This window comes from Microtus oregoni, unplaced genomic scaffold (assembly GCF_018167655.1).
Source record: "Microtus oregoni isolate MIOR12 unplaced genomic scaffold, Mior012 000015F_ref0000493, whole genome shotgun sequence".
In the NCBI taxonomy this organism is placed as follows: Eukaryota; Metazoa; Chordata; class Mammalia; order Rodentia; family Cricetidae; genus Microtus; species Microtus oregoni.
In genome coordinates this window covers 13,212,515-13,239,723 of record NW_024543074.1, presented here as the reverse complement: position 1 = coordinate 13,239,723, position 27,209 = coordinate 13,212,515, and the positions used below count along the sequence as shown (strand labels likewise).

At 42.4% G+C, this 27,209-nt stretch overlaps 1 protein-coding gene across 9 annotated transcripts in view; it reads left to right on the top strand.

The window, feature by feature from the left end:
* Nucleotides 1–27,209, top strand: part of Bcas3 (BCAS3 microtubule associated cell migration factor) — a 474,306-nt gene that overhangs the window by 22,033 nt on the left and 425,064 nt on the right. For all 9 annotated transcript variants that reach the window (XM_041664855.1, XM_041664856.1, XM_041664853.1 and 6 more), the window contains exon 6: nucleotides 20,427–20,508. In XM_041664855.1, coding sequence (XP_041520789.1) covers nucleotides 20,427–20,508 — 82 coding nt within the window. The remainder of the gene's footprint in view (nucleotides 1–20,426; nucleotides 20,509–27,209) is intronic.

Below are 27,209 nucleotides of genomic sequence, written 5' to 3'. Positions count from 1 at the left end.
ACTATACCATCTCAGCATGTACTCAGAAGGTTCAGCAGTCCTAGCGTAGACAGTGGGGCTATGCTGCTCAAGAAACTGACTTTCACAATCTTAGCTGATGACAGGTCACAGTGCCTTTCAGTCCATATCCTGACATATTCAGACATATCCAGACACCGCTTCTGCTTCTTTCCATTTATTTATTTATTGAAACAGGGTTTTTTTTTTCTGTGTTGTTCCGGAACTTGTTTTGTGGAGAAGACTGGTTTCACAGAGAACCACCCGCCTCCGCCTCCTATGTGCCAGAATTAAAGGCTTGGGCCACCACGCCTGGCTTCCATGTATTGAGTTTACGTTATTATCCCAAATGTGAGTCTCCGAATAAGAGTATAAATAGGCCCGAGGATTGCCTAGTGGTAGTGTTCCTGCATAGCAAGCAGGCGCCACAGTTAACCCCCGACTCCCACCGAAAACCAGGTAAACCAGGTTAAGCTTCAGTTTTAAAGTGAATTTTATGTGTAGAGGTGTTTTGTCTGTGTGTTGGTGCCAGCGGAGCCCGGAACAAAGGCTTCGGAAACTCTGGCTCTGGAGTTACAGATGGCTGTGCTGTGTCATGTTGGTGTTGGGAAGTAAGTCCTCAGAGAGCAGCATCTCCCTAGCCCCCTAAACTGTGTGCTGGTGAGGGGATGTCTAGGGTCTAGCTAGTGAGAATCACACCATGGCAGAACTAAGCATTTCTGTCTCTGTGGCTGGTTTCTGTCGTTTTTGCGAGTCTTATGGATCATGGTCTTGCCATTTAACTCTGGCTGGCCTGGACTCCCACTTGCCTTTGCTTTCTCACGCCACCAACCAGCTGTTTCTGCCATTTTGTATGTCTCTTCAGTCAGCGTGTCTGCTGTATCATACAAAGAAATGACTGGGTATGGTGGCCCCCACTTGTAATCTAGCACTTGGGAGGTAGAGGCAGGACTCAGGAAGGAGTTCAAGACCAACCTTGGCTATGTTGCTAGTTTGAGTACTGTCTGAGCCTTTGTTTGAAAACAAAAGAAACACAGAAGAAAGAACATTTGTTCATTGTGTTTATCATGTTGGTGTATGTGGCCTCTCTTCTTGTCCCTTCCCTGCCTTGGTTGTCTTAGCCCAGGCTGGCCTAGAACTATGACAGTACTCCTGCTTCTATGATCATTTTCTCCTAGTCTTAGACATCGACTGAGTTAGTGCTGAGAGCTATGAGGGTTTAAATGGTTTCCGTATGGAGTGTATGTTTGGGATACACAGCACCGGGCATAACAGCTAGGGGCTGAGAGGTTGTAGAGCTAGCAGGAGAGAGCCTCCAGTAAACACAAATCACAGGGAAAGTGTAAATCAAAGAAAAGCAGGAGATGTGAGCAGGAAGGGGTATGAATTCAGGAACAGGATTTTGTCAGTTAAGCTGGGTGTGATCGTTTGGCTGGGCAACAGAAAGAGGCCCTGTATCTAAATTAAATGTTACGACGTAAAGGCCAAGGGCCTGGATCCATTGTGTAGCACTTGCCTAGTCTCCCCCCCCACCCCCCCCCCCAAAGTTAGAGTCAGTTGAGATCAAATGATAAACGGGATCAGGTGACTCCTGCCCGCAATCTTAGCGCCTGGGAGGTAGAGTCCATACCAGGACTTTCAAGTCATCCTTGGTGATTTTTTTGAGTTCTGTGAGTCAGATTATGGAAAAAACCACGCTTCTCAAAATCCACTCTGATCCCAACCCTCAGAAGGAGGCGGGAGAAACGGAGTTCAAGGTCATCCTCAGCTACAGGGCAAGTCTGGGGCCAGCCTCCAGAAAGTCTTTTCTTTATAATGAAACATTGTTTAGATTTCTAATTTTGTTGTTTTAATTTCAGGAATATTGAGATAAATATCTCTATGGCTATGTAATTTTGGGAGATCAATACAAGTAAGGTCCTTGTTAGCTTTGCCAAATTGCATTCTTGTAAAGCTGAGCCATTTATATTTCCCTACTCATTCATTAACTCATTCACTTAGCAATGACTTATTGATTGTCCATTACACCCCAGGCTGCCTTGAAAGTTCTGGGAAAACAAGGAGCAAAACAAAACCATTCTGATACTGGAATTTCTATTCTTGGTAATTGGAAGATAAGGAATAGGGTTATTGAATGTGTGTTCTGTGTTAGGTGGTGATCAGTGTCTGGGCGGTGGTGGTGCACGCCTTTAATCTCAGCACTTGGGAGACAGAGGCAGGCAGATTGCTGTGTTCCAGGCCAGCCTGGTCTACACAGCGACAGTGCCTAGATGGTGGGTAGTGTGATGGTAGGTGGGGTGTTGTAGGTGCTGTCTGGCAGGCTCTCAGAGACTCATACAAGCAGACGTGAAGAGCAGTCAGACAGGTAGGTATTGAAGGAGGTGCATTCAAGGGCAGTGCAAACAGTGTTGGGAATACGCTTCAGATCATGGGGAGCAGTGAGGGGTGGAGTCTTAGCTCAAGTTTTGTGGCAACGTGAGGAATGAGAGGAGGCTGTGAGCAGGGAGTGGTAGCACACACTTTGGATCCCACCACTCCAGAGGCAGTTTGGTTGAGTGTGTTATATGATTCTAGTGGGTTAAAGCTTTGGTACCATCACACGGACTTCTAAAAATTTGCATATAGAGCAAAGTTGAAACGTTTTTATAGAGAAAACATGTACACCCACTAAAAGTTTTTTTTTTTTTTTGGTTTTTCAAGACAGGGTTTCTCTGGCTTTGGAGCCTGTCCTGAAACTAGCTCTGTAGACCAGGCTGGTCTCGAACTCACAGAGATCCACCTGCCTCTCCTCACGAGTGATTAAAGGCGTGCGCCACCATCGCCCGGCCCATTAAAAGTTTGTTTATGCTGGGGCTCCAGAGATTGGTTCCTTGGTAAAAGTGCTCACTGTTCTTGAAGGACCAAGGTGTGGTCCTCAGCACCCACTTACTTTCACAACTGCTTATAACTCCAGTTCCTGGGGTTCAGAATCTGGCTTCTGGCTTCACCTGACACATGACATTATTCACTAAATTCCCTGTCCCAGATTAACTCAGGCTTTGGCCCCGCTCCGTCTGCCCTGCAGTAGTGCCCTCATGGTACCCACGGTAGCTTGCGTTTGCCTGCTGTGGAGTCTCCTGTGCCCTGATGAGTTACCTCCTGTGCAGCATTTGTTTTCCTATACTGTTTCTGAGAAACAGTCGTGTCGTCCATTGCTTTTAATTCCATCAAAGTTTCTCACTCGCTTACTAAAAAGAAAATAAATGAGGTGTTGGGGATTGAACCTAGAACCACATGCATATCAAGCAGGTGTTCCCCACTGAGCAGAACTCCCAGGTTGTTTTTTTTCAAGACAGGGTTTCTCTGTAGCTTTGCAGCCTGGCCTGGAACTAGCTTTTGTAGACCTTGAACTCACAGATATCGGCCTGCCTCTGCCTCTCCAGAGTGCTAGGATTAAAGGTGTGTGCCACCACTGCCCGGCTCTAAATATTTTTGTAAACCTGTACATCCACCTCTCTTAGATAGCTGCCTGTGTGTGGGTTTGCTGATTCATTCACTTGGAATGTGGTCTGTGTAACAAACTTGTAAGGTGATTGTACTATTTTATATCGCTTGTAACCATGTATGAATTGTTCTGCATCCTTGCTAATATTTTATGTCATCTATCTTCAAAATTTTGGTATTCTGGTAGATGATAACTTGAGAATTTAATTAGCTTTAGTGTTTCCCTGATGACTTACAACATTGAGCACTTGTTTTGTTTGTCTTTCCTTATATGTCTTTTAGTAATGTTCTGCACAAATGTTTTCCCTATCAAGAAATGTGTTTTTCACCTGGCAAGTGGTGGTGCACGCCTTTAATCCTAGCACTCTGGAGGCAGAGACAGGCGGATCTCTGAGTTAAGTTTGAGGCCAACCTACCTGGTCTACAGAGCGAGTGTCAGGACAGCCAGGGCTATGCAGAGGAACCCTGTTTTAAAATAATGTTTGAAAAACAAAAAAGAAATAGGTTTTTCCTCTACTACTGAGTTCCATACCCAGAGGTGCCCACCTCCACTGAGTCTCAGAGAATATTGCAGGACTTTGACCAGAGATAGACAATGATAATTCTAGAAGTGAAAGCTGTGTGCAGAGCAGATTTCAGTGGCAGGATAGTGAGTTTGCTTCAAATGTGTGGACCACGGTCCTCACTCACAACAAAGTTAAACGCAGACTGCAGTACCTGTACTATTTGCAAGCCTATATCTGTTTGCCACTGTACAGCATCTAGTTATGTTTGGTTTATAGATGTTTCTTTGTGAGATAGAAGAGAAAGAGTTCACATACTTGTGCTATCATTAAATGTGTGAAAAGCATTGTCAAGAGTTTTCCAGTTGGATGGGGGCATAATTAGGACAGTAAATGTGTTTAGGCATTTTCTAATCTTTATAATGATACTTATTGTTACTGTTTGTGTACTTGGTCCTTTTAAGATCTTCTTTTTCTTTTTTTAAAGATATATTTATTTCTTTCTTTATTTATTATGCGTACAGTGTTCTTCTGGCATGTATACCTGCATGGCAGAAGAGGGCACCAGATCTCATCACAGGTGGTTGTGAGCCACCATGTGGTTGCTGGGAGTTGAACTTAGTGCTTCTGGAAGAGCAGCCAGTGCTTTTAACCTCTGAGCCATCTCTCCAGCCCTGATTTTCTTTTCTTATTGAATATTTTAGACAGGACCTCATGTAGCTCAGGGTGGTTTTGTCTCTGCCGATGACCTTGGACTTCTGCCTCTCCTGCTGAGATTGTAGGCCTGCACTACTATACAGTGTCAGGGCTTTGTGCATGCCAGGCCAGCATTCTGAAACTAACTATACCCCACCACCGTTCGTGTACTTGGGTTTGAATCCAGGACCTGGTGAATGCCTTCCATATCCTATATCACTGAGCACATTCCTAGACACTTTCTTATTTTGTATAACTCAAAGAACTCCCTTATAATTATTGAAACATATTTGCAGTTAAAAGGTAATTGTGGGTATGAGAGTAGGTTATTTAATTTTGAGGGTGGAAATGTGAATTTTGGTACTATGGACTTCATTCTTAGGAACAGATTCTCATGGTTGTTGTGGTGGTTAGATAGAGAATGGTCTCCATATGCTCATATTTAAATACTTGATCCCCAGTTGGTGAAGCTGTTTGGGAAGGATTAGAGGTGTGGCCTTTTGGAGGATGTGTGTCACTGAGGGTGGACTTTGAGGTTCAGAAGCCCACACCGTTCCCACTTAGTTTTCTTTGCCTTGTGCGAATGGATCATGTGTAAGTTCTCAGCTACTGCCTGCATATGCATCATGCGTGTGTAGCATCATGTAGTTCTCAGCTACTGCCTGCATATGCATCATGCGTGTGTAGCATCATGTAGTTCTCAGCTACTGCCTGCATATGCATCATGCGTGTGTAGCGCGTCATGTAGTTCTCAGCTACCTCCTGCATATGCATCATGCGTGTGTAGCATCATGTCTGCCTGCCGGCCTGCTCCCTGCCATGGTTGTCAAGATCTCACCATTTGAACTATAAGCCCCGAATTAAGTTTTCTTCTATAAGTTGTCTTGGTCATGGTGTTTTGCCATGGTGTTTTCTATTGGCATAGCAATAGAAAAGTAACTAAGACATTGCTGTTAATAGAGTCTGATCTTGTAGTGTCAAGGATGAAAAGTAAGGAAAAATCAAATTATTATAAGAGCCGAGTTTTATGTCTCAGGTATATAATCCCCACATTTAGGAGGCTGAGGAAAGAGGATTGCTGCAAGTTCATGGCCAGCGTAGGTTACAGAAGAGACTATGTCTCAACAAACCAGAACAAACTGAACACTCCCCCACACCCCAACGCGTTCTTTATCTGTCAATAGTCTTCATTGTCCTGATTAGACTTGAGTTTTGTTGTCAGAGGATCATGAAAAACCTGCGTGACCAGAGACTTAGAAGAGAAGTCAGTTATCCCCAGCGTCTCAGCTAGGATTGGTGCTGTGTAATAGGAGATGGAATAATGATGATGATAGTAGTAATAAATTTGTGTGTGTGTGCATGCGTGTTGTTTGTACGTGTTTGTGTGTTTGTGAGTGTGCAGGTACTCATGCCCGTGTCTGCATTTAGAGGCCAGAGCAGGACTTTGGGTGTCTACCAGGACATCTCACTAACTGAAGCTGCCTTTTTTGGGGTAGGCTGGCCAGCGAGTGCTCAGATCCTCCTGTACATGCCCTGCTCTGCAGTCACGCGCAGAATGTCTGCCTTTTTATGTGAGTGCTGGGGACTGGAGCTCAGCTTCTCTCGTGCTTGCAGAGCAGCGAGCACTCCTGTCCACCCTGTCCACCGCTCCAGCTCTCTTTCCCCGGGAATGGCATTCACATTTGAGGAAATAAAATTTAGTCCATTCACATTTATATGTAAAAAATTGAGGGAAAATTCTATATGATATATTTTAACATGGTTATGAGGGGTTCTCCTTTAAATGTTAAAGTGGGTGTGAGAGTTTATACTTGTGATCCCACCTGCCCAGGGGTCTGGGACTGGAGGGTCCAGGGTTTTTTACCACTCCCAGTGTCTTAAGACGTGAGAGAGGAATGCCGAGTTTGCAGTCAGCGTCCAGTAGTTGGTAAGAGCCTGTCTCAATACTAACAAACAAAACCAAAAGAACAAAAAAATAAAATCTCCTGAGCTTGCTGGTCTAGGTCTGTTATCACAGATGCTCTGGCAGTTCCGGACCAGCCCTGGTAATCTTACCAAGTCCTGTCTGAAAACAAAAACTGCTCAAGTGTCTGGGGACACTGGCTTTGTACTCACATGATCTACCCTGGTCTCAATGTCCAGATCCACACGAAACCCAAAAATCTCCAAAATACCTTTGTAAAACTGCGGATTTTTTCTGTACCTTTTGCTCTCTGTTTAAATGGCTACTAAGCTTTCTTAATGTGTTTCCAAATATCTATTTTAATAGACTAATGAAATAATATTCTTTATAGTAGTTGGAAGGTGCTGGTTGTGCTCTGGAGCTTTGCGTGTGCTTCTGATATTGGACACTAGGTGTCACTGGTACACCGACCTATGAGACACAGGAAATGTCAGCCCTAAAGCAGCTTTACATACCAAAATCCTGAGAGCAAACCCGTGAGGGCATATTTGAGGTAAAGACCAATTAGTTCATTATTTATTAGAAGCTGTATGCCAATAGACATTGCCACGTTGAAATTGTTAGCCAGGAAACATTTTTATAGGTTTCATTTGGGAGTAATATTAAGTTGGTGATTTGAGTACGCTGGTAAGCAGAGGTTTGGAGCCCATTCAGGTTCCAGTGCCTGTGTTGAGAACAGGGCTTATTTTGTTTGTTCTGTTCTTTTCCTTCTGGGAGGAGGAATGATGGAAGGGTCTTCATTGGGTGTCACACTGCATACAAAGCAGAAACGAGGGACCCTGTTGAAATAATTTGTTTAGTCCACCCATACTACTGAACGGAAACTTCTCTCTAATCAAGACTGTTCTCAAACTCTTAGCAGCTGTCCTGCCCTGCCCATGCCTCCCGAAAGCTGGCCTTATAGGGGTTTGCCACCGTGCCTGGCTCTATAATATAGTTAAAATTAGTTTATTTATTTAGATTAGCATACAAGATTTAGGTTAGCATACAAAGTAATGGGTTTAATTTATGACACCTTCATACATTGTCCTTTTCCTTGTTCTCATTCCTTCCTTCCCCTGTAGTATGTTTCTTAGAGCAGTCTTCTGGAGAAATCCACGAGAAATCTAACTTTTCTGGCTGATTTGATGTAGGCTGGTCAACATTCTGCAAGTGAAATAGACCCTAAATTGGGATATTTCTTGCATGAGAGCTTTTTTGCTCTCCAGGAATATGTATGGATAATTAATTTTTACATATTTATTTATTTAGTGGTGTGCACCTTTATTTATTTTACATTTTTTATTGATTTTATTGAGTTAAACATTTTTTTCTCTGCTCCCCTCCCCTCCCCTCCTCTCCCCTCCTTTTCAACCCTCTCCCATGGTCTCCACACTCTCAATTTACTCAGGAGATGTTGTCTTTTTCTACTTCCCATGTAGATTAGATCCATGTATGTCTCTTTTAGGGTTGTCATTGTTGTCTAGGTTCTCTGGAATTGTGAATTGTCGGCTTTTTTTCCTTTGCTTTATGTCTAAAAGCCCCTTATGAGTGAGTCCATATGATATGTGTCTTTCTGAGTCTGGGTTACCTCACTCAATATGATGTTTTCTAGATCCATCTATTTGCCTGAAAATTTCGAGATGTCATTATGTTTTTCTGCTGTGTAATACTCCATTGTGTAAATGTACAACATTTTCCTTATCCATTCTTCGGTCGTGGGGCATTTAGGTTGTTTCCAGGTTCTGGCTATGACAAACAAAGCTGCTATGAACATCGTTGAGCACATGTCCTCGTGGTACGATTGAGCATATATGTTTATTTGTATGTGGAGGTTTGGTGCATGCTCTTGAGTGTGTCTCCCTGCGAGTACATGCAGAGGCCTGAGGAGAACATGGGATGTCTTTCTCAGTTGCTTCTTCACTTTGTTACCTTGAGGCAGAGTCTCACTTTGAACTAGAAGCTTGATGTTTCAGCTCCACTGTCTGTCTAGGGAGGTCTACAAATCTGCATGGCTCTGCCTTAAAGTGTTGGGAGTTAACGTATGTACCCAGCCATGTCTAGCTGTATTTATTTACTTTTTGAGAAAGTGGAACTGAGTGGAAGTATAGAGTCGCTGTATGCTCCATGCATACACAGTGATCACCCTGCACCAACATTCTACACCAGAGTGATGCCGGTGTGGTCTCAGAACCTGAGTTCACACGTTATTGTTACTCATAGCCAGGGGTCACTTCCCATGTCTACCCTGGGCATTGACAGATATGCAGTGTCATGTGTCACCTCTGTAGCATCGGACAGCAACGTGTCACTGCTCCAGGACCGGGGCACCTTGGAAGGGGGCAGCACGGCATCTGTGTTGGTGGTACACGCCTGCATGTGCCAAATGTCAGAATTGAAGGAGCCATTTCAGACTGGTTTCTGTTGCATTGTAATATGCATGTAAAAGCTTCCTCTGTGTCTTCTTTTTTTTTTTTAAGGATTGATAGTTTATAGATTTTGCTATTTGGAGTATCAGTTTGTTTTTGACATATAAATATAGTTTATATAGCTTAAATACTACAAGATACACAAATCTCAAGTTTATAGGATTTTTTTTTTTTTTTTTGAGACAGGGTTTCTCTTTGTAGCCCTGACTTCCTGGAACTCACAACTCACTCTGTAGACCAGGCTGGCCGTGAACTCACAGAGATGCATCTGCCTCTGCCTCCCCAGTGCTGGGATCAAAGGCATGCATTTCACCGCCTGGCTAAAGTTTATAATTTGATTACTTTTTCCTTGTGCATGTATGCACACAGGCAAGTGAAGCTTAACTGGAAGAAATTTTAAGGACTTTTCTTTTTATGAAGTTTCCTAGTGAGTGTTCCGCCTCCCCAGCAGACAAGACAATTTCTGTCCTGACCACAGATTAGCTCTGCAGTTTTTAAACATATCTTAAATTGATGCAGTATGGAATCTCTCTTGTCTGTCGTCTTCTTCTCAGTGTGTATTTTAGATTCATCCCAGTCAAGATGTAGTAAAAGAATGAATTAAAGGCCATCGCGTTTGTGTGCCTGAGTGATGGCGAAGTGTTTATGACAGCTGCTAGGCTGACACTCTCTGTAATGGTGCTACATTGACTTCTGAGCACCTTCCAGTCCGCCTGCAGGCGCGAGTGTCTGAGTGGTTTTGCATTAACATCTACCCCCAAGGAAGATCTTTTGGCTACAGAAGTGTGAGCTGCAAATGGAAGATACCATTAGAGCAGCTTCAAAGGCCCGAGCGGTGCTTAGATTGGGTGCTGCAGTCCTAGCTGGGGCTGAAGTGCCCTGTCTGGGTCAGCTGCGCAGCCGAGGGCAGCATCGTGCTGCTCTCCTCTCATCTGCTCTGGAAATCATGCCGAAGGGAAAAGGTTGACGTTGCCGCAGTGCTTCTTCGATGTGTGTGAAAATTTGGAAGTATGAAAATATAATTACAAGTTCCTTTCATTATTTATGTTCTGTGGTTTTCATACTGTTCCTGAGACTCGCTTCCTTCTTGCTTCAAGTTTTGTGTTTTGTATTTAGTATCAAGACCAAAACACAGACTGGCTTGCTGTCTCCTTCATGTGGTCGGCAAATATCTGTTCTTTAAGTTGTAAGTTCTCACAAATCCACATTTTAGGTGGTTTCTGCGGTTTGTGTTTTCTTCCTTGCTGGCAAACAGAGTCTGTTATGGAGACACTGACACTTGGCATCAGCTGAATCATTTGTGGTTGGCGGCAAAAATACAACAGAAGACTTCTTCCCCTCTTGCCCCTAATTGTAGGAGCTTGCAGAAGGACTGCCCATGGCTGTTAGGAAGGCATTCTTCAAACTCTTCTGTCTAAGGCTCTGAAACCATCGAGCCAGTGCTGTTGTAACATGAAACACTGGTGGGGCCTGGTTAAAGCAAAATGCCTCCCGAGTTAAAGATGCTAGCTTGATATTCAAGGTGGCTTCTCACTGTGATGCTTGTTTGTTTGTTTTTGTTTTTCGAGACAGGGTTTCTCTGTAGTTTTGGAGCCTGTACTGGAACTAATTCTGTAGACAGGCTGGCCTCAAGCTCAGGGCACCGCCTTCCTCTGCCTCCTGAGTGCTGGCATTAAAGGCATGTGCCACTACTGCCTGGTTTATGCCCAGGTATCTTAAATTACTGAGCTGTGGTGATCCTCCTGCCTCAGCCTCCCTAGCTGAGTAGTACACTTAAGTGCTACTACTATGCCTGGCTGAGAACTGTAGGAAAGGCCTGTGTCTTTTGAGGTGGGACACTTGAGATCAGTCTTTCTCCTTTTTTCCTTAATCTTTAAAGTGAAATTATAATTTTATGATTCATGGAAAGATTAGTTCCAAGATACCATACTTTTCCCCAGTATATATAAAACTTGTAGATACTTTGTTTGTCTGTCTCTCTCTGTATTTTTTTTTTTTTTGAGACAGGGTTTCACTGTAGCTTTGGAGCCTGCCCTGGAACTTTCTCTGTGAACCAGGCTGGCCCCTCGAACTCACAGAGATCCACCTCCTCTGCCTCCCGAGTGCTGGGATTAAAAGCGTGCACTGCCACGGCCAGCCCAGTTTTGTCTCTCTTATAAAAACTGTATAGTATTTGCATATAACCAACTATATTAGCCCGAGTACTTTTAAGTTATTTTAGGTTATGATGCATAGTTCAATATCAGTCCAATATTAATGGCTGTTAGGCACAGTGTTATAGCAACAGCAGAGAAGTAGAGAGCCTCTGTGATCAGTACAGATGTCCCCACAGCTGCTTTGAGATGGTGTTGGAATGCAGATGACCCTGTGGACACTAAGGACTGACTGTACAGCGTCAAGGTGGCTGGGCTAGTGCAGGCAGAAGCTGTGGGCGCCTACTATTTCCTTTGTGGGTTCTCTGGCTACTTAATAGCTAATTAAAACCTCCCTTCTTCTGTCACCTCGAAAGCCTGGTCTTTCTGCCTCGTACTCCTTAGAGTTGGCGTTATAGGTAAATGCCCGCCCATGGCTGGCCATGTTGGCTTTGTAACTGAGTTATTAAGCTGATATGATGCCTGCCATTGCTTTACCCCGTTAGTAATAAATATCCATTTCTCCCTAATGAAAAGGGTTTTTGTTACTTCTCAAGGTAAGCATTATGTTACAGTTTTCCTTTTAAGTAGTTTTATTCAGTTTGATTAGTATAGAATTAATTATTGCCATTTTTATATTAATAATGATACAATTGTATATTTATTTGGAGTTTCTGAGTATTTTTTTTGTTTTAGGAATTGAATTAAAATATTTTTTAAGATTTATTCATTTTATGTTTATGAATGTTTTACCTGCATGCTTGTGTGTGCACCGTGTACATGCTTGGTGCCTACATAGTTGAGGAGATGGCATCCAGTCCTTTGGAGCCAGAGTTGTGAGCCACCCTGTGGGGCTTGGGAATGAAACCGTGTCCTCTGGAAGAACAAGCGCTCTTATTCTCTGCAGCCCTAGAACTGAAGATCTTAAATAGAAAGCGTTTCTTTGCATTCCTTCAGTTTCTCGCAGTGTTTGCTTTTTCATTTCTCCATTTCCCTTTTTGCTCTTAGGGAAAACATTAATTTTGGGAATTATAATGATTTCCCATTTATTCTGTATACATTTAAATTATAGTTTTTTTCAAGTCGTTTTAGGTTTACACAGGAATTAAGGTGAAAGTAGTTTTCCCCCACTCTTCCTTCAGGGTAGTAACACCTCCAGGGACAGTGCTGTGATGGTTACAGTAGGTGAGCCAATGTTTACTTAATTTTTAAAATTTTTACATTTTCGTTTTATGTGTTGGCTGTTGTGCCTGCATGCATGTCTGTGCACCACTTGAGTTCCTGGTGCCAATAGAGGCCAAAAAAGGGTGTTGGATCTGCTGAACTGTTGTTAACAAAATGCTATCAGCCACCATGTAGGTGCTGGGAATTGAACCCAGGTCCCTTCGAAGAATAGCTCTTAACCACTGAGCCATCTCTCCAGCAGCAATCTTGTTCTTTGAGACAAGGTCTCATTGTGTAGCCCTGATTGGCAGTATACCATGCTGGACTGGAACTGATAGATCCTCCTGCCTCTGCTTCATAGTGCTGAGATTGGCGGTGTGCACCAACACACCTGTATTTGAGCATGTCTATAGATATTAAATATTCACAACAGAATTTAAAGAACAGTGGGCGACAGGTGTAGCCTGCTAAACATTAAAGTAGATAGGTGCAGCCTGTTGTCATTTATTCCCTCAACAAACACATCCTTGGTTAAAGTCTCAGTATTAGTTATGTGCCACCTGCTTTTAAACATACACTCTTACAATAGTCACTTTGCTATTTAAGTTATTTTGCTTATTTCTAGGCAATTCTAAGGTAGCAGATTTATATATCATATAAACATAACATAATCCAGTTTATTTTCTACTAAAGTAAACCGTTAGGGTGTCGATCTTTTAGGTATGTGTTGTAGATACTCTGCTTTGTTAGTTCCCACTGTGTGTGATTTGGTCAGTAAGAATACAGCTTGAAGGAACACAGATGTTAGCTGGCTTGCTGTCCAAGCCTTCCCCATGGAGTTAGAACTGTCCACTAAACTAGATGACTCTGAGATGAATAGAGTTTTTGATTTAAGGCAAAATGTGCTTGAGAGAAACCTGAGAAATTCTTTTTGTTTTCCAAGTCTCATGGCTCACTTAAAAATTCAGGTTTTTTTGGATCCAGGGAAATAGCTCACTGCTTTCGACGCAAGCCTGAGGCCCCAAGTTAAATCCCAGAATTCCATGGAAAAACTGGGTGTACACTTGTAGTTCCTGTGCTGCAGAGGCAGAGACAGGCTCGATGGCCAGCCGAGTGCCCTTACACCCTACCTCGGCCTCACTCACTAGAGGGCTGGGCTGGGAGCTAGCTCAGTGGAGGATTTATCTAAACCCTTGTGTTGTTGGAACAGAAGCTGCATCCTGTTCACCTGAGCTCGCTGTGCATTTCCCCCTGGTTTTGAGGTCAGTCCTCCTACCTCAGCTTCCATAGTACTGGGGTTAGAATTTATGCCACCACACCAGGAAGCCCTCAGAGTTTTGAGGCTGGGTCTCATTCCGTAGCCCGGGATAGCCCTGAGCTCTACAATCTCCTCCATCTGCCCCTCCAGTGCTAGGTTGTAGGCAGTGACGTGCCCTCCTCTCTCTCTTGAACTGGTTAGAACCTTTACAATTTTTATTATCTTTTCCCAGAACCAGCTTTTGGCTTCACTGATGCTTTCCCCTATTGATTTCCTTCTTTTCAATTTTATTGAATTCCCCTCTAACTGATGTTTATTTGTGCCTGCTTGCTTTGATTTAATTTTTTTTTATTTCATAGGTAGTTTGAGATTTTTCAATGAAAGACTCATTTGTCAGCTCTATGCATTTAGTTAGTGGCGTTTTTATTTTCATTTAGTTAAAGACGTCTTAAAGTTCAGCATAGTGATACACGCTTGTAATCCCAACATTTTCGAGGGACAGGAGTTCAAGGACAGTGTGGGCTACGTGAGATCCTGGCTCAAATAAAAACAGAAAACAAACCATAAACAAAATAGTTTTTAAAAATTTTGAAACTTTCTTCTTTGAACTGTGTGTTGTTTACAATTTGGTTGCTTAATCTCGCTTGTGTTTTGTTATTTTCCAGATGTCTTGCTGTTACTAATTTCTGCTGTAGTTCCATTGTGGTGAGAGGGTAGTGTGTGGTTTCTGTTCCTTTAAGTGTGTTAAGGTGTGTTTATCATCTACGCGATGGATGCCTCGAGTTTTCCAGTCTATCAGCACAGCGTTACTGTAATCGCTGTGTATCAGGGTGGAATTAAGGATTTATGTTCTTCAGAGTCTGAGTCTCATTTGTATTCTGCACTGTCATATCTGCATCTGCACAAGAGGCGTCCTTCGGGATGGCAGTTGGTAATCCCCTGGCTTCACGGGTGCTCGGTGTATGACTGGCATATCCAGAGGTTGACTTATGCATCAGAATGGCCAACATTAAAGACTGCCTAGAGTGTTAAACAGGAAGAACCCTCAGACATTCTGGTGGAAGTGTGAATTGATGTGAAGTCTTTGGAAAACAGTCTTGTTAATCAGTGAAAGCTGCATCTATACCTACCTCTGATATCTTTAAAAAACACTTTAGTATTTTGTGTGTGTTTGTTCTGTCTGCATGTGTATCTGTGAACCACTTGTACAACTGGTGCCACAGAGGGCATTACAGACCCTGGAAATGTGGTTACATACAGTTGGGAGCCACTATAGAGGTGCTGGGAATCAAACCTGGTTCCTCCCTAACAGCAGCCAGTGGTCTTAACTGGAGCCTTGTCTCCTGCTCTTTTTTTAACCCTGGCTAGCATGGAACTTAGTGATCCATCTACCCCTGCCTCTTGAATGCTGGGATTAAAGGCATATGTCACCACACTCAGCCTTATTTTTGTATTTATTCTTTTTTAATTTAAGCATCTCTCTGTTTTTATGTGCATGCTGAATGCCCACAACAGCCAGAAGAAGGTACCAGATACCCAGTTACAGGAGCTATGACTTGACTGCTGCTAATGGAACTCTGGTCCTAGAAGAGCAGCAAGTGCTCTTAATACCTGAGGGGTCTCTAGACCCTTAATTACCTTGAAGATAGAGCAAGCGTGCTAATCGATCTCTGCCAAAATAAAAAATAAAAAAATAAAAAGAAAAAGAAAGAAAGAAAAAAAAACAAAATATACGTATTCACTGAAGCCATCTACAGTAATAGTCATAGCTGTATGGGCTGTGATGCTAGATACAACTGTGACGTGGACAGGTGACCTAGATCATATTTAATTAAGGAAAGGACAATATGAAGAACAGCTGAAGGTAGGCAGGGACACTGGTGTGCACTCTAATAAATGCAAACCACATCAACATCCTCTTTGCAATAACCAGCGTTTGGGCTGGAAGGTAGCTCTGCTGCCCAGCACCTGACCGGAAGGGTAGTGGGTTTGCTTTCCTACCCAGAATCCGTCTCCAGTGCCCTCCCTCCCCTTCAAAGGTTAAGAGCATATTATAAAGTACTAAGGAGAGTTTGCTTTTGTACCTGTGTCTTCCTGTGTGCACAAGATGGTTTAACTTGTGTGTAAGTGATTCTGCTCCCGCTTCCCAATTTCTGGGACTACAAGTGTGGTCCTGTAGTCCTGTGGTCCTGTACTACTGCCTCTGGCTGGAATTATCTTTTTAAAAAGTAGATTCAGTTGCCTCTTTACCGAACTTCACATGCTGGTCAGCAAGAAGTTGCAGGACTAGAGATGTGGCTTGTGGTAGAGTCCTTCCTGGTGTGTACAGGGCCCTGGGTTAAATTTCTACCAACTCAGAAAAAATGATTACTGTCAGGTTTGGTACTTTAGAGTATTGTAAAATAGCTCAAAGAAAGTAGTATAGACTTCTGTGAAATTCGGTGACCATATGGTGACATCTAGAGACTACCTGTTAGGTAGTCAGTCTATTGGAAGAATTAGTGAATTCTCCTTTTGATTTATTTTTGTGTAGTGTGTATTTTTTGGTGGAATTGGATATTGAACCTAGTTGCACCACGTGGAACTGTGGTCAGGCAAGGGTCTGGGGAGTAAAGAACACTCAGAGAGACACAAGAATGCCAACTTTATTGTGTTCCAGGGCAGCTTATATAGTGCTCTCCTTGACTAGTGGCCACGCCCTCGCTCTTAGGATTTACTACCGTAAGCCCTCCAGAAACCACTTCCCTGTTATCAGGAACTCATGAGATTTCATGCATAGTACAGCTGTAAGCATAGAAAGACAAATTGTTTACTCGAGCAGGCAGAGATCATAGGATGTTCATGGTCTGAGGGTCCGCAGCTCCCAGCAACCTAGCGCTTCAGTCGTGTATACTGCTGCACTGAGCTACGTCCTAGCACTGCTTATTCCTAAGTTTGTTTTTTTGGTAGGGGCTCCCTCAGTTGGTCTTGCACTCACTCTGTACAGCCCAACAGGCAGAACTTGGATCTGTGATCAAAGAACTTTAGACCTGGGACTTAGTCTCTTGATTTTGTTTGTTTGTATGTTTGTTTGCTTGTTTGAGTCGAGACATTATAATTTTAAAGGTTTGGGCCTTGGAGTGTTGGGTTATAGCTGTGTGCTGCCATGTCCTGCTTTCTTGAGGACCAGGAAGCTGGAGTTCTGCTAGGTCCATACTCGAAACATAGTGGAGGCCTGTCGGTAGTGTGCTATGTAAAATCATATGTTTTCATCCAACGGGAGTGTTCATAGCAATAGAAAAAGAAGAACCTTGCAGTCATGTGCATCAGCGTGAACTGATTCTTAGCCAGTAATGTGGAAAAAATTATACAAGAGTATACTGTATATGACCCCAGTTATTCTGTGTTCAGTAATTCAAACCTGTGTACAGACCTAGAAGGTTGTGGTTATGACTAGGGAGGGATGTGGTAAGCGTTTTAAATTTTCATAATTATTTGTCATTTATTTATTTACTAATTTTTGTAGAGACAGAGTGTCACTTTGTAGCCCTAGCCAGTGTTGAATTCCTCGTATGGGCCAGGTTGGCCTCGAAATTTAGTGCAGATTCTCCTGCCTCTGCCTTCTGAGCACTTGCTGCCAGCTTAACTGGTATATGTCAGTAACATAGATGCTTTATGGAAGGAACATTGATTAATTTTTACACGTAGCTAATGATCTGCACATTTTAAATAGATTGTTGCCTGTCAGTAAAGTTTGTCAAAAAAAAAAAGGCCATTCATAAAGCATAGTGTTCTGTTCCTGCAGGGCAGGGTGGAGCAATGTGGAGGTCCACCTTCTTCGTCCTCAGTGCTGGATTGAGTTTTTCCACTCTGGCTGGTTCCTGAGGGCTGGGTTACCTTCATTTGATCTTACAGTTCTCTGGAAGTTTTCTCCAAGCTCCTCCAGATCTGTGTGTGTATTGTCGTCTCGAGAGTTGTAATTTCTCTTTCCTTAGATTGAGCTGTGAGAGTCTAAACTTGGATTCCCCCACCCCCTTCCAGTTTGGTATGTAATTTGCATATTTTCACCATGCGAAAGCTATTTTCTATGGTTGGAAAGATTTTTTTTTCCTACAGTGTGAACAAATCATTCTTTGTTCTCCTTATTGTGCCTTCAAACTGGTACGTCCGGTTTATGCCCCAAACAACAAAAGTCTGTCATCAGAAATTAAAATGCCAGCAAGAACAAAGGCAGGGAGACGGGGAGGAGCTGGGATGAGGCCCCTTCTAGTGCCCTCTCCTGTTGCCGCGCAGCTGCTGGGATTCCTTGTCCACTCTCCCTGCTGCTGTCCTTGCTGCTCTTGGGTTGTCAGTTTAGAAGTGAGCTTGCTGCTTCTTTTCAGGCTTCCGGGTCCTCATCGCCGGGATCCCTTGTCATTTCCAGAAATCTTTTCTCTAGGAAACTCAAAAGTTTTTAATACTGCTTTTAACACGGTTGTGGTATTTATTTGAAAGCAAAGTTACCCACGAACACACTGAATGACAGCATTAGGGGCAGCTGGGAAGCATCCCTGTACGTCTGTGTCCTTTCTATCTGGATATGCCTTGCTAACACTCTCTGCGCAGCGTTGCTCTGGTTCAGGATTTTCATGTATCACCTGCAGGGTTCTTTCCCCGGAGGCTGATACTTGTGACTTGCGTTCTGCAGTTAGAATTAAGCTCCTGGTTTCAGCCAGATGTAGTCTGGAGTCATGTAGATTCACAGCTCTCTGTACATGTGGCACGGCACTTTCTCCTTCTGATGAGCCCTAACTCAGGCTGTGAGGTGTGGACAGTGTATAGGATCATGCATTTTTAATCTTTCCTCTGGGTTTGTCGTTCTCACCTGTGGCTGGACATGTGAAAACACGTTCAGTTTGGAACAGGGAGTTTGGTTTATTCTGAAAGTTGTTTTACTGTAAAGCTTCATGTGTTTGGATTTTGAATTGTTTTTCTGTGTTTTTTTGCTCTTGTGTATTCAGTGATACCAAACATATATGGCAAGACAAATTTTTAAAACAGTATTTCGTATATCCGAGTACAGAAACTCAGGAAAACGAGGTTATATCTTTTAACATTCAAGTTTTGTTTGGTAGAACCAAAATTGAATACCAGTTCTGGTACATGAAAACAGTAGTACAGATAGGAGTGTTTGTGTTCACACTGTAATTTGTTATGGGTGTAAATCTCAAAAGTGGAAAAAAAATCTCAAAAGTGGAATTTTTTCATTACTTTATAGTATACAGCTTTAAGTTTTATACTATTTTTTATTAATTTTTTCTTAATTGTATGAAAGAGCAGACGTACTTATCTCTTGTCCAGCAAATACTATAATATAATGACTTACATTAGCATTCTCTGCTTGTCTTTTTCTGTTCCAGTTTTCAAGTGGCAGGGACTTGGAACTTGTCAATAACAATCTTTAGTATAAGTAAACCATACCAGTACTCACCTGTTAGCATATGTGTGTTCAAAAACCAAAGATGTAGTACATTTTATATTTCAGAAAAGTGTATTAGATACATTAGATGGAAAGTTTCACAAAATAATCATCCACGTTTCTTCCTTGATTCTGTCCTGTTACCGTAGAATGGAGACTTGGCTACAGTGTGTTTTGCTCATGGGTTTTGTTATTGGCATGAAAGCCATGAAGGCGTGTGGTGCACAGGAGCCTTTGCTCTGTGGGCTTCTCTGAGCCCGTGGGCAGGTGGTGCTGTTGTTGCATGTCCTCGCTGGGGTGCTCATGGGACTCGGCACACTGAGTGGGGAGACATGCCGCTGCAGCCAGCTGCTGTCTGAATCACCACAAGCGCAGTGGATTTTATAGGGTAGAAAGCTTACGGCTCACAGCTCTAAAAGGAACACAGAAGGGCTGAAGAAGGCACCAGTTTTCATGATGGATATATTTAAGCCATTTGTTGGGCCTATTAAAACATCGATAGTATGTGCCTTCTATGAGTCTTTATCTTTGTTACGTCTATTAGAAGTTCTTGAATCTTTAGGGCCCATTTTATAAGGCGTACCATTTTCTTTGTTATTAGCACAGTGCTCTGAGGACCATATTAGTATTACCTCCCACAGTCAGTCTAGAATGTTGTTATTCTCTAATTCTGTTTTAATTTGCTCATCAGATCAACCAGGATTTGAAAGACATTTTTTAAAAAAAAAAAACTTGATACATACTAGCATACCTCCTTTTGCCTTTTGGAGAAATCGAATACTGTAGTCTTTCTATCTAAGCACAGATTCTGACTATATTCAAGGGGGAGTGGGCATTGTTACAGTGTTTGATCTTTGTTTATAGTAAAAGTGATGACTTCTAAAGTTGCTTGCTTACAACTTTATCAGCACAGAAAACTGCATTTAGGGGTGTCTTGAAGGTCTATTTTTAGCAGCCTTGTCCTATAATTGCAAACTAATGTGGTCGATAGATTTGAATGTTTCTAGAAAGACAACTGACTAGTAGCTGTCTCATAGCTGCTTTGCTCCAGCATGGAGAGTGAGCACAGGGCTGTACAGACTTCTCATGGGTTAATAGAAACTACAGACTTCCAGAACAGACATTATTCAAGTTCATACCAATAATGAATTGTAATGTTTTTCTGAAAATGCTTGCAAAATTTAAGATAGGGCTGTACTTGATATGCATAAGCTCCCTAAAATCATAATGTATTGTGTGGAGTTATGTGTGTGTGTATGTATGTATGTATGTATGTATGTATGTATATTTCCCAAAAATCATAATAGAATTTAGATGTTTTTATCTGATAGCATTGTGCCACACATTTTAATAAACTGAGCTGCTTTTTGCCTTCTCCCATGCAGATCAGCGGGGAAGCCCAGGAGCTCTTCTCTGTTCGGCACGGCCCAGTCCGAGCAGCTAGGATCTTGCCTGCTCCACAGTTGGGTGAGTGTTGCCATAAGGGAAAACAAATCGCGCAGTTTCTCTTCTGTTGATTTTGGACTATAGACAGCAAGAGTGATAACCCGGGTCTGCTTTGCTGCAAAGGTCCATTCTACCTCCCTCCTCCCCCTAGACAAACCCTTAGTGCTCTCAGTTGCAATAGAAATAGGTAATCTTAACCATTTCAATATGGCTTTTCACTTTGTGCTGTGGTTTTGATTTATCTCCTTCCTCTTTGATCTCGATTTGGCCTCTGCCTTTGCTTGCTCTTTCTCCAGGCTGTCTTCTCTCTCGGCTCTCCGGCCATCCTTCCGGGCATCCTTCTGGGCATCCTTCCGGGCTGCCTTTGTTCTCCTCTGGCATGCTTTCCTCTGTGGGCATTCCCCAGTCTCCCTTTGCCTGCCTCTCCCGTCTCAGTTAGACTTGCTGGCAAAGAGAGCTTGGTTTTCAGTATTGTCTCTGCTGTATGTGACTCCGCAGTCAGACTTCACTATTCAGAAGGGTGTTGTGGGCTTTTAATGTTGAAATTGTGCTTTTTTTCAGTTTTTAGTGTTTATTCATTGTGGAAAACAATGAATCATATTGATATCTTCATGTATACAGTGTTCTTTGAACCCTTTTGCCCTCCATTGCCTTCTCATTCATTCATGTTTCTTGCAAGTACTTCTTAATATTACAATTAAGTATTGTATGTTCTATATTTATGTATAAATGTCCAAATGTGTATTCATATTAAGTTTTCTATTCCTTCATATTATGAAATCAGAAAAATTATTTTTCCCTTATTCCCTTTGTTTACTAAAATTATATATGCAGAAAACAATCATATTAATCACTTGGGATACTTTAAAGTTTCTTTCAATAAAATAAGGATACAAAATACTTTAATTCTATTATCATTTGAGATTATCCTGAAATGAAAACTCTTATTAAGACTTCATGTAGCTGTTAATGATCAAAATTGGTGAGAGCGATGCTAACTAAAACTCAGGGCTTGGTTGTTCATAAGTAATCTTAGGGATTAATGTAACAGTTAGTTTTCTTTACTGAAATGGAAAGGATAGCTGGGCAACAATGCCGTGAGATCACATGATTTTTCCTTGCAGTTCAGCTATGTGGTCTTCATAGCCTTCATCTGTCCTGCTCCTTCCGCCCTCCCATCTTTCCATTCTTCCCTCATTCCGTCCGCCCCCCCCCTCTCCATTCTGCCCTGGGGTATGTTCGCTTGCTTTCCCTCAAGTTTCTCTCTCTCTCTCTCTCTCTCTCTCTCTCTTTTCTCTCTCTCTTTTCTGTCCTGCTACATTTGTGGACAGTTTGATGAAGAAGGCTCTAGACAGCCCTTCCCTGCTTTGGAATCGGCAGGGGCGTCCACAAGGACTTTAACAGTAACAGACTGTGTTTTCTTTCCCGTGTGATTAGCAGAAGCAGAATTTTGACTTTTTCATTTTATTTATAAAACTCTTGTTTAGTCAGTTAGGAACCAACATTTCTCAACTTTTACTTGTCTCAAAGTAACTTTTAAGTTGCTTTGTTAGTCAGTAAATTATTTCTCCCACTAGTAGACTTCTTTAGATTTAAAGTACAGTTTTACAGGATAAATGTTCTAACTGAAAAATTCTTTATATGTCATCTTAATGTATTTGGTTAAATTTTAATATTTGTTTTTATTAAGTGTAATTCATGGGACAGAACTCATAAAATTTGTGTTAGGAAATCCACTCCTCTCTGGGGTTGTCCCCTTGTGCTTTAGGCCTTCATTTTGGTGGCAGGCCTTCTGAAGCTTCCTGAGAACACACACGTGGGAGCTCAGCCCCATCCTGTGAAATGTCTTTATTCTCCTTGAACTCTTGGCTGGCCAATGACTGCTCACTTAGAACCACATTGTTTCAGAGTTTTGTAGACATTCGATTTGAGTTATGTGCAAGAGTCTGAGTCTGTTTTGACATCTTTTTCCTTTTATGTGTCCTGTTACTCTGTTGGGAATGTTGCCTTGTTTTTTGTGTTCTTTCTGGTTTTTCGAGACAGGGTTTCTCTGTGTAGCTCAGACTGTCCTGGAACTCACTCTGTATATCAGGCTGGTTTTGAACCTGCTGTGCTGGGATTAAAGGCCTGAAGCCTTTGTTTTGTTACAAGTTATAACTATATAACTCTGGCTGGTCTACAACTTGCTGTGTAGACCAGAATGTCCTCTATGTTAGAGATTTGCCTGCTTCTGCCTCTTAAGTGATGGGATAAAAAGCATGTTCAACCATGCCTGTCAAGTTTTAGTTTTTAAACACTGATGTTATTATTGTGTGTATGTGTACTATGTGTGGGTGTGCATGCCCTAGCATGTGTGCTGAGGTTAGAGGACAACTCTGTAGAATCAGTTGAACTCATGTTGCTGATCTTGAACTGCCCTTTACCAGCTGAACCATCTTGCTTGCCCCTCATTTGATGTTCTGTGAGTTGATCCCTGTACTGTGTGTGTGTATGCAACTTGTCTGCCATTCTTACCCTGGCTCTCCTACGAGTTGCTGCAGCAGTGTTGTTCCCTTTTTTGATAATTTGAGTTTCTTTAATTTCCTTATGATCTATTCTTTTGTTATTAGACTTTTACATCCCTCCCTCCCTCCCTCCCTCTCTTCCTTCCTTTCTTATTCATTTGTTTCTTTGTCTCTTTGCGACAGTGTTTCATCTCTGTGTCCAGGCTGGCCTAGAACTCATTTTCTACCCCAGGCTGCCTCTTCTTGCCTTGACCTCACAAGGACTGAATTTACAAGTATAGTCACCGTACCCAGTGGATTTCCTTTTAGAATACTATGTCTCACTAGCCCTTCCTGTTCCTCTTCGCATTGGGTGTATGTCCTTATAGTAGTTGCTGTACTTTATTGCTGATTTGTGGACTTTTAAACAACTTATTATGTGTGTAGGTACACACATGTGCAGTGTGTGCCACAGCATGGATGTGGAGGTCAGGACTGGCTCTCTCCTTTTATGTTTACATGGGTTCCAGTTCTCTGGCAGTTAGGCTGTGTGGTCAGTGGCCAGTGGGTCATCTTGCCAGTTCATGATACATTCAATGCCTCATAATGTTTGCTATGAAGTCTGATAAATATCTGTTGGATATTGTTGTATGGTGTCCGCTTAACAGAAGTTAAGGCCGAATTTCTGTGAAAAATCTGCCCCCTGGTTAAAAATAAAAACCAGAAAGATCTGCACTGCAGTTGTATAATGGTGAAAGAGTGTTATTGTCAGTACCATAGTGTTGCAATGGTGTAACAGTGTAACGTTCAACCGTGTAGTGGCGTAATGGCGTTCCCAGTAAAGCATGCGTCTTTGCTTCTTGGCCACTGTCAGGTGCTCAGCATATTCTTCTAATTAGTTTTTTATTTATTTGTGTGTGTGTGTCCTTGTTTGTGTGAGTGTCTACAGATGCTAGAAGTTAATGTCAGATTCTTGGAGCTCTGAGCAGTCTGATTTAGGCGCTGGATTTAGGAACTGATCTCTGGCTTTGCAAGAGCAGCAAGCACTTTTAATTTAATTGAGCATCTCTCCTGCCTCCCATGATCCAATACATTGTTAATGAATCTAAATCTTTAGAATTTATTTTTTATTTTTTTAATTTTTTTATATTTATTTATTTATTTGTTATGTATACAATATTCTGTCTGTGTATATGTCTGTAGGCCAGAAGAGGGCACCAGACCTCATTACAGATGGTTGTGAGCCACCATGTGGTTGCTGGGAATTGAACTCAGGACCTTTGGAAGAGCAGGCAATGCTCTTAACCTCTGAGCCATCTCTCCAGCCCCCTAGAATTTATTTTTTAAAAATCACAAAAAGCCTGATGACCAGGGATGTAGTTCAGTTGGTAGAGATGGATGTGTGAGGCCCTTGGACCTGCAAATCCGGATGTGTTTTCCATGCTTCTAATCCCAGCACTAAGGAAATACCGGCAGGATGATCATCTTTAGTTGTATAGCAACCTGTCTGGCAGCCTGGGATGCATGAGATCATCTGTCTCCCGAAATGTAGAAGGCTACGACCAATCACTTGGCATGCTTATATCAATTAAAACTTGAAGTATGTGGGGGAAATAAGGAAGAAAAAACATATTACTAAAATGCAGTGTGTTTGAAAAATGCTTTAATGAGGCTGAGTGGTGATGGCACACATCTTTAATCCCAGCACTCTGGAGGCAGAAGAAGGCAGATTTCATTTCCGAGGCTAGCCTGAGTTCCAGGACAGCCATGACCACACAGAGAAACTCCGTTATGAAAATACCACCCCCCCCCCCAATTTCAAAAAAGAAAAATGCTTTACTGATATAAGAGCTTAAGATGCTAATTTAAAACATTAAAAACCCTCTTTAAGAGTCACATAAAGGTAAATTAAAAAACATTGATGCTGACCCTTGAAAATTAGTCTTGAAATCTTATTTCAAGTAAAGTCACATTTTCTTAACCTAAGTAGCAAGTTTATATTTGGAAACCCACTTGTTTAATACAGTGTATTCATGTGTATATTTTAACATATAAATCAAGACTTTTATATACTTATTATGTTTCTTCTAGTGCTCTTGGTGGCTAATACCTGTTATCCCAGCACTTTGGAGACTGAGGCAGGAGAATTGCTAGTTTTCCCAGCGGTGGGCAGGTGGAGGCAGGAGAATCGGGGCGGGGGCAGTATTCTAGTAGTGGCTTTTCTCATCACTGCGATAAAATATTGGAAAAGCAGCTTAAGGAAGAGAAGGTTTCTCTTGGACCGTGGCTCAAGGGTTTAATCCACAGAGTAAAGTGATGGAGGCAGGAGCTTGAAGCATCTCCAGGAAACCGAGAACACAGTGTTAGTGCTCAGCTTGCCTCTTCCTTTCTGGGCTCTCTGGGATCCAAGAGTAGGCCTTCTTACATCAGTTAATCTACTCAATATATTCCTTAGCAGATGTGCCCCAAGGCTAGCCTAGACAGTCCCTCACGGGCATGCCCACAGATGTGCCCCAATGCTAGCCTAGACAGTTCCTCATGGGCCTGCCCACAGATGTGCCCCAAGGATAGTCTGTACAGTCCTTCATGGGCATGCCCACAGATGTGCCCCAAGGATAGCCTGTACAGTCCCTCACGGGCATATACATAGGACTGTTTCTTAGGCGATTCTAGACCTTATCAGGTGACAATTGATATTAACCATTTGGAGGCTGTAGAGTGGCTACATGGTGAATATGAGAGCACCTTGGGTCACTTGGAACCCTGTCTCAGAAGACAAACATGGGGGGCGGGAGAGATGACTCAGGATTGACAGCATCTGCTGCTCTTGCATAGGGACTACGAGAGTTCCCAGTACCCTTTTTGTCTTTAGAAAGGAAGGGTGAAAAAGAAAGTGATGGGGCTGGAGAAATGATTCAGTGGTTAAGAGCTTGTGCTGTTGTAGATGTTCTAATACTCTGAAGTGGATCACAAATGCCTGGGATTCCAGTGTCCTTCTGGACTCCGCAGGTACTTTTAAGTAAGTACATGTGTATGTGTTTATATACATATATACATATGTGTACACATACACATACATATCTGTGTATATACATGTATGTATACAAACACATACACTCATGCTTGCATGCACAAATGCTCGCACACACACATCGTGCAAACTAAAAAAAAAAAAAGAGCCATTACGAAAACCAAAGAACCAGCTGCATGAATTTCATCAAGGGCAGCACAGTTATTTCTGGGGACCAGAACATGAGGAGACAGGTGTTCAGAGCATGAGCAGATCGTGTGCAAATTCCTCAGTGTCACATCGGGCTCACAGCTAAAGGTTTCCTGAAATAGAGAAATTGATGGTTGATGTAATCCTGTGTCTTCCCTCTCTCTTTCCTCAGATACTGAGTGCGTGTACTGAAGAGCTTAGGTTTTTTTAACATATATTGGCTGGTGTGTGTTTGTGTGTTTTTCAAAATATTTTATTTTGTGGACACTGTTGTCTCTCAAAACTCAGGATTTTTTTCATTGTTTCTAAAGACTCTTATGTTTCATCTTTTGCATAACATTGTTTTTTTTTTTAACTTTTTTCTTATTACAGTTTTCTGATCTCACAAACTTCCATATACAGCTGTGTTAGCTCTGAGTTAAATCTGGTTTTTGTCATGTTCAAAGGAGAATCATTTGATTTGTCCAGCTGCATGAAGTCAGAATTTATGACTAAGTTCTTGAGAAATGTTGGTGTGATATTTTTGATGTAACATTTTGATGGCTGTGGTTAAAGAAATGAACTCTGTTACACACAAGTGCATGCGAACACACACACACACGCACGCACACACGCGCACACTCACGCGCGCACACACACGCACGCACACACGCACACGCACGCACGCATGCACGCGTGCACACACGCACACGCACACACACACGCGCACACGCACGCACGCACACACACACGCACACACACGCGTGCACACACACACACGCACGCACGCACGCACACACGCGCACACACACGCGCACACACACACGCACACACACGCGCATGCACGCACACACGCACACACACACGCACAGGCGCGCCAGCTGACATTTGTTTACAGTTATCATCAGTATGTTGCAAAGAAGAGGGAACGGACACACCGACATTTTAATGGTTGGACTCTGAGATCTGGGGCTTTTTTTTATGTTTTCTGCTTTAATTACTTTTCAACGTCCGTTGGTATCCTCGGTATTGTGTGTTTG